At 37.6% G+C, this 6,983-nt stretch overlaps 1 protein-coding gene across 1 annotated transcript; it reads left to right on the top strand.

Moving 5' to 3' along the window:
- Nucleotides 1-6,114: 6,114 nt before the first annotated feature.
- LOC131047920 (uncharacterized) lies at nucleotides 6,115-6,714 on the top strand. Its single transcript, XM_057981738.1, has one exon. It carries the CDS (start codon nucleotides 6,115-6,117, stop codon nucleotides 6,712-6,714), a length of 600 nt encoding a protein of 199 aa, XP_057837721.1.
- The last annotated feature ends 269 nt before the right edge of the window (nucleotides 6,715-6,983 follow it).

Genomic DNA, 6,983 nt, shown 5'->3' with positions numbered 1-6,983 from the left:
GCAAGCAAAGAAGATCCTCCATGAGTGTCATAATTCTTTGGTAGGCATACATTTTTCTACAAAGACCACTACTATCAAAATCATGTGTATGGGCTATTTCTGGCCTAATATGTTTAACAAAGCCCACTCATTAGTCAGATCATGCAAAGAATGCCAATTTTTTGTAGGAAGAAGGAAAATTTTTGCTATGCCTCTTAACCATATCGTGGTTGATGAGAATTTTTCACAATGGGGATTGGATTTCATCAACATGATTAGCCTATCTTCAAGTGCCAGACACAAATGGATATTGACTGCAATAGACTGCATTACTAGGTGCGAAGAGGTGGTCCCCTTTAAGAATACAACTCAAGCAAAGATCCTGAACTTTCTAGGTGAACTGGTTACAAGTTTGGGCCTCTAAAGACCATCATCTCTGAAAATGCTAGAGCTTTCTTAGGCTTTGAAATTTTCCAATTTGTGATAAACAATGGGATATTTCTCAAAATGTCCTCTAATTATTATCTACAAGGTAATGGCCTTATAGAGTCAACAAATAAGAATTTGATTAGGATAATCAAGAGAATAGGGTCTAAGCACAAAAGGGAATGGCACAAACATCTGAAAATGACACTCTAGGCTGGTCGAATTAATCCAAAAAAAATATTGAAGACTTCACTATATGAGTTAGTCTACAGGAAATACATTGTGCTTCCTATCTCTATGGATATTCCAACACTACAATTGGTAGAACTGCTCAAGCTACAAGATCATAGAGATAAAGCACATGAAGCGATGGATTCTTAGAAACATGTAGTCAAAAAATGGTTTGATAAAAAGATCTCTAATCCTTCTTTTAAGTGTGAAGACCTTGTGTTAAAGCATAATGAGCACCTAGCCAAACTGGGACACCATAAAAAATTTGACTCTCTATGGGAAGGTTTGTTTCTCATCAATCATTGCAAGCAACATAATGCATTTGAGTTAGAAACATTAGAGGGTGAGTTGTTAGAGATCCCTGTAAATGGGGTCCATATTAAACCATTCCATTAAGTTTTTTTGTTAATTAGCCTTGTAAATACTGTAAAAAATGTAAATCCATGTATAATTGTGAGTTTTGAGTTTGAGTTAACAGTGAAAAGAAATACTCCCCATAAATTAGATACAAAACAATGAGATGCAAGCCAAAAAGAGTCATAGTTTTATTATGCTAGTAATATTTACAATTTACAATCCAAAAGGTGGCTCTTAGGCCATTAGATGGAGATTTTATAGCATATGAAAGAAAAGGGGCCTAGTTTACTTCTTCTTCTTCATCCTCGCTAGAGGAGAAAACCATAGTAGCAGGAGGTATTGGAGCAAAATCTGGAAAAGCAGACAGTGCAACAGTAAGAGAATGTGGAGCAACGAGATTCAAAAAACTAGTATACTAGTCCAAACTAAAGATTGGCTCCACACTCATGAGTTGCACCAAGAAGTGGCTATCACTTTAAGACCTCACATAGTGTTGCTTGATAGTAGTAGCGCAAAAGCCTCTAAGGAACGGAAGCTAGGGAACCACTTCATTGAGATCATTGTAAAGCTTGAGGTTTGTCGCAGTAGGAATGTTGAGGCCTATCACCAAAGTATGTACAACCTCATCTAGTTCGTCAAGAATATGTTTTGGAAATACTTCTCGAGTAAGAAGAATGATCTTACCCTTATTCTCACCCAAATATAACAAAGAGGCAACAAACTGGGAAGTAATATCAATGTTAAGCTTGTACCTATCTTCTGTAGTAATAAATTCATCACCTAGAATCCATTTGATTGCTGCAATCATCAAGGCATGTTTCACCTTGGTCATACACAACAACCTATTGTATGTTACTTCCCCTAGGAAATCTAGTTGTGGATTTGAGCCTACAAGTCTAATGGGAGTATCAATCAACATTTCCGCCTAAGGGAAGGAGCCTAGCAGAAGCTGTAAAGTGGCTAAGAGTCTACACTTAGAAGATAGCCTAAGATGGTTTTCAATATCATAACTTGTGACTGATTTATAGGGAAACCCTATAAATATAGATGGTAGCGGTACAAAATTCGCATCAAGCTAAAATCTTGAGAATCTAACTCAAATTAAAAAACTAGCGTGTGAAGCCAAGGTGGCAAAAAGACAATGAGTTGGTGACGGTGTCCTTGGGAAATGTGAGTTGTTCAGACACATGTCATGTGTCCCGTCGTATAGTTTAAAATTTGTAGCAAATTGGGCGATTAATGTCTCATGTCAGGGCTTCCTTGTCTGGATATAAATGAAAGGCATGTAAAAGGTCCGTACTAACCACTTGCAACTCCTCTTTCTGAAATTCATCTTTCCAAAAAGAGAATAATCAAGTACTATGATGAGGTGACATTCTTGCATTAGTGGCAAATTAATTTCGCACAAAAATTTAAAATATTGGCATGCCTAGGGTGTGATGCCTTACCACACGGTTAACCTAGAGCTGCTCAAGGTTAAGGTAAAAAAAAACTAAGTGTTTAACTAGGTGCTTAATACTATAAGTAGAACCAAATAATTGCATAAGATACCAAGAAGCGGAATTTGTCCAAATACTTTGGAGAATAGAGACACCATGGCAAAAAAAAGAACTTCAACAAGAGAAGAAGGACCATCCACCCCTTCATCCATTGTAGATGTATTTGGGAATGTGTCATATTCCTTAGTAAAGATGCTAGCAAAACCAAGTTACCCAAAAACTAGAGTGGTGGCGAAGGTAAATCACACAAATCCAACCCTTGTGAAAGATGAGTTTAATAATATCCACGACTTAGACTTGCTTGCTAACCCAAAGACTCTACGCGAGGGCACTTTTGCGAGAATGCAAGAGAAGGTGAAGAAAGGAGAGACATACTCCTTGGGGTACCGACTATGGCCCTGTGGTCTCCCACAATATATGGTTCCATTGGTTCATTATTGTCTGGAGCTACTACACACAAGAATTTTAAATTTCCATGGAAATACTAGGGTGATTCAAGGAAAGAATTTATGGGTGGTCATGAGCATTGATAACACAAATGATGTGTTGTGTATCTTGCCTCATAGATTGGAAGTGGAGAGATTTACAAGGAAAAAGATGGACGAGTATTGGTCTTCAAGAAAATATCATCTCAAGTTCTTTAATGTTGAGTTAAAGAAGGATGAGAGAGAGTTACTAAAATTTTCACTACCCATCAAAGCTTTTAATCAGGATTTATGGGATGATATATTTTCCATGCTGGCCTTTATTTTTTGTTTTGACACAGACATAAATGTACGTGAATTCTAGATGGCTCTAGTGTTCAAGCTTAAAAAAGAAAAAGGCTCCCTTTCGATTTGATTTCAAGGAGATTATTCAGAAGGGTATACTCAAAGATTTTAAGAGCTATAAATCAAATCTCAAGTTCAAGTATCTCTCTCTTCTGGCTTATATGTTTTTATACCAAAATCCAGCCTTCTTTAGCTATTATATGGATCTGTCCAGGGTAGATGAGAAGAAATGTAGAAAGCCAGTGTTGACTTGGACCCATGTTTTGTCTTCCACCCACAATTACTATACCTTCTGCGATCGTTTTCTGACTCCTATTTTGGAAGACATGATCCATGAGAAGCCTCACACCCGATTTTCCAATAGACAGGTCAAATGGATGTGAAAATATAAAACCCCATGTGACTGGTTTTTGGGGTAGATTTTACAATGATAAGTCTATGGTTTTGACGAAGAACCTTTTTGGCTCCCAGCCTGCCCAAATAATAGGGTCCTTGCATTAGAATTATTTAGGCAACTCTCAATTACTGATAAAGCATATGGGTCGGGGAGACATCAAACCTATATGCATGATACTCATAAGGCCTTAGGCACTATTGCTCTTGAAAAGCAGGGTGTCGAGCATATGTTAGCTGCTAAGTTGGCCCATTTGGGCTTGGTATACATTGAAGATAAGTAGAATTATGACCCAGATGGCTGCCAGTCAGACCGCAAGGTTAAAGTCTCCCACATTTCCTGACCTTATTGGGAAGAGAAACATAATCCACTGGTGGATTCCCCAGACATTCACTTGGATCTTGCTCTTGTTAACACTTCTCACCTTGAAAGGACCTCTTGGTTATATTCTTATGAAATAAAGGGTCAAATGGACCCTACTAAGAATATCAATATGACATTTTGAAGGAAGCTCGATAAAAGAGACTGGCGAGAATCGAAAATCACAGATTTTTGGACCTACCGATAGGAAATAAAAGATTATACTCCCGATTTTCAGACCAATCCATTGGATGATAAGTTCAATGATATTTGAAACAAAGAGCATGATGAAACCAAGGTTGGTTAAGAGGAACAAGTTTATGAGCTGCGAGAGGTTAAAGGAAAAATAATTGTGTTCAAACTTGGTGTGACTCCCTCTGCAAGTAGATAATTCTTAGCAGTCCGACGATCGCGCTCTCAAACTTCAAAGAAGAGGTCCCAAGACACTCAACAACCCTATCAGACAGCCAAAATGGATAATCCATCAACTAAGAAGTGGAAAAAGGTGAATGATTCACAAAGAGAAGCGTCAAAACAAACAATCACGTCAAATCCAACTCTGACTGCATCCGCGAGCCAAGTATGCTTTTCTCCCCCTTTTCTATAGATTATCAATATTTAGTCAGCCCATTAGTTTTAGTTCCTCCCATTTCTCGAGTGGACAATTTCCCCTCAATAAAAATCCTTGTCTCTACTCAAATTCCCATGTTTACGGAGCCTACTGCTCAATTTTCTACATCACCCTCTGTAACAAGTGTAGCTTTTACAACCCCACATACTGTTCTATCTTTTGTTCTTCCAGTTTCCTCGCCTACCTCTACAACCGCCAATGTTTTTGTAACATCCTCCCTAGTCTTGCACTCTATTCCAACACTCTTTGTATCTCAGCAAAGCCTTGTGCCTCCCTTTGCATTTGTAGGACAATGGAAGAACATTCCCCCTTTCTCCCCTTTAGTGTTAAATTTACCAAGGAAAACTCAGTCTGAGTCTATTGTCATCCCAATCCCTTGCACTTTGCTTCTCAAATATCCTATTTCCACCCAATACAATCAGTCACCTATCAAGTTCAGAGATTAGGTGGATACCACCAAAATGGCCCAGAAAAAGCACATAAAAGAGAAGGGAGAAAGATGTTGTCAAACTAGCGGTGTCACATATTGAGACCATCTATGATGAGGCGCACCAATCCATCATGTTTGCCACTAAAATGTATAATGTAATTAAGCCAAAGGGTCAAATTTAGCCCAAATACTATATAGTTCATGCAGTGGGCATCAATCTAAGCCAGGTCCGAGTTCAAGACAAAGTGGAATTGATGGAAGAAACGCAAAAGGTAGTGATGATGAAACTTTTGAAAGTCACTCGCCACTTAGAAAAGAGATAGGTTGAGCTGAAGAATGTGAAAAGTACCATGGAGCTCCTAAGAATGAAAGAGAAAGAAAAAGATACGTAATTTGCTCAATCATCAAAGGACACCACTCGGTTGTCCAAAGTGTTGATGTTACTAGAGCGACGACAATTTTTTTGCGTATATCTCCTTACAAATATTAAACGCTTTGTGTATGAGGCCGAAACAAGTGTGTGACGCCTCCATGTAGCTAATAATGAAATTTTTTGTAACTGTTGACTTGATAGAAAAGTCATCTCATCTCGTGGTTGAAAAGACGTCTCTCTTGAGGCCGTTTATTCTTGAAAAGACACCTTGATTTGTTTATCTATTAATGCAATTCTCTTTCATTTGTGAATCGAATGAATTGGAGAACACCAGTGATTAAAAGAAAGAATCGATACCTTCAGCATATTCGATATCTTCAGCATAATCAATATCTTCTGTACATTGTCATATTACTTCAGATATTTCACTTATAAAATTAGTGAGGAGCTTTCACTTTATTATATTGGCCTTGGGATTAAGGAAAATTCTCTATATTAATTGAGTTATATCAGAGATATAATTCTCATAATTCTATGTTTTTTAACTTTTGATCCAAAACTTAACATGGTATTAGAGCAGGGTTAAGAAAAGATCATGATCGGAATTATTTAAACACCAAAATACTCTTCTCTTCTCCTTAGGATATCTATCTTAGCATCGAGAATGGTGAACAAACTCAAGGTCAAAGATAGACTTGATGGTGCCTCTAACTTCACCTCTTGGAAGTTTAGAGTTCTAATTGCATTAGAAGAAAACGATATTCTTGAGTTCGTGGAGAAAGAAGTGCCTGAGCCTTACGATGAGACTAAGAAAAAACAATGGAGAAAGAATGGCACGAAGGCCAAGAAGATATTCATTTATTTCGTAAAGGATCACCTTGTGCTCATTATCTCCAAGTTAAAGATAGCTAGAGAAATGTTCAAAACTTTGGAAGGATTGTATGAGATCAGTAACACCAGTAGATCTCTTTCTCTAAGGAAACAAATTCATCACATCAAAATGGCTAAAGGAGATCCAGTCATCTCCTTCTTCATGAAGATTATTGAATTGAAGGATCAACCATGTGCCATTGGAGACATAGTTGAAGATAGGGATTTAGTCATGTTGGAACTTAATGGTCTTCCTCAATCTTGGGAGCCTTTTATCGAAAGTATCAGTGGAAGATCTAAGTTACCAAAGTTTGATCACCTTAGAGAAGATTGCATTCAAGAAGAATCCAGGTTGGCAGCTCACAATGAAGACAATTATGTTCTTGGTACTTAAACTTTAAAGAGGAAAAGAAGAAAAGGGAGAAAAGGAAATTTAAAGAGGAATAAATAAAAAAATTCAGATGTTGCTTCTGAATCAAAGAAGAAGAAGGATCTCTGCCATATTCAGTGCTTCAGATGTGATAAGTATGGTCACTATGCTAAATATTGTCCAACAAGATCAAATCATCATGTCTCTATTGCGGATGTGGATGATGTTCCAACCGATAGTGTCACATGGTTGATTGATAGTGGCGCTTCACGCTACATTACAGGTTATAGAGA

Source organism: Cryptomeria japonica, chromosome 3, assembly GCF_030272615.1.
Source record: "Cryptomeria japonica chromosome 3, Sugi_1.0, whole genome shotgun sequence".
NCBI classification, from domain to species: Eukaryota; Viridiplantae; Streptophyta; class Pinopsida; order Cupressales; family Cupressaceae; genus Cryptomeria; species Cryptomeria japonica.
The sequence above is the reverse complement of the archived record's forward strand: the minus strand, read 5'-3'. Positions and strand labels throughout refer to the sequence as shown.